At 49.9% G+C, this 765-nt stretch overlaps 1 protein-coding gene across 1 annotated transcript in view; it reads right to left on the bottom strand.

Annotated features, from left to right (window-relative positions):
* XYLT1 (xylosyltransferase 1) overlaps positions 1-346 on the bottom strand; it is a 188907-nt gene extending 188561 nt beyond the window's left edge. Inside the window, exon 1 of the mRNA XM_039885582.1 lies at positions 179-346. Coding sequence (XP_039741516.1) covers positions 179-346 — 168 coding nt within the window. The remainder of the gene's footprint in view (positions 1-178) is intronic.
* Between the last annotated feature and the right edge of the window lie 419 nt (positions 347-765).

The following is a 765-nucleotide window of genomic DNA, read 5'->3' as shown; positions in this document are numbered from 1 at the left end:
GAGGAGGAGGTAGTGGTTTTCAGTGAGTGGTTTCCAAGGAAAACAGGAAACCCGGCACATAAAGGCTATTTTTGTCTGCACAATGTCGCCTCTGAACTTAACTATCTTGGATCTGAAATTCTGGGAAAGCGACCTCAAGCCGCCTGCCTCTTAGAGAGAGTGGGCCTGACGTGCAAACCCCGTCAGAAACGTTGCCATATCCAAGCAGGTTTTCCAGTGCAGGCTTTGAGGAAGCCTTGCGAATTCGCGCCAGCTCAGGGGCCGGTGTGGAGAACAAGAAAGGAACGTAGGAGTCATGGTCTTGCTGTTCTGTGTCGGACGAATTTCCCTCAGCGTCATGCGTCATGTCCTCAAGGGGCATCCACGCTGTTGCTTAGGACAGGATGTCCTTCTTTTTTAATGCTGAATATGATTCCGTGATACGCATCGACCACATTTTCCTCCATCATCCATCAATGGACATTGAGGCTGTTTCCACGGCTTGGTTATTATAAATATGGCTGCAATGAACACGGGAGTGCAGACATCAGAGTCCATTTAGACGAGGCGCTAAAATGGTCAAACGCGTAGGGGCAGAGAGTACATGGTGGTTGCTGGGGGTGAGGGGATGAGGTGGGGAAATGGAGGGGAGCTATTCACCGGGTTTAAAGTCACAGTCCCGCAAGATGAATGAGCTCTACAGATCCGCCGTAGGACACGGTGCCTATAGCCGGCGACATGTACTATCACTTAAAATTCTGTTAAGAGGGTAGATCTCATGTGAAG

Source organism: Pteropus medius, unplaced genomic scaffold (genome assembly GCF_902729225.1).
Source record: "Pteropus medius unplaced genomic scaffold, Ma_sr-lr_union100, whole genome shotgun sequence".
NCBI lineage: Eukaryota > Metazoa > Chordata > Mammalia > Chiroptera > Pteropodidae > Pteropus > Pteropus medius.
Note: the sequence above shows the minus strand (reverse complement) of the source record. Positions and strands in the feature narration are given on the sequence as shown.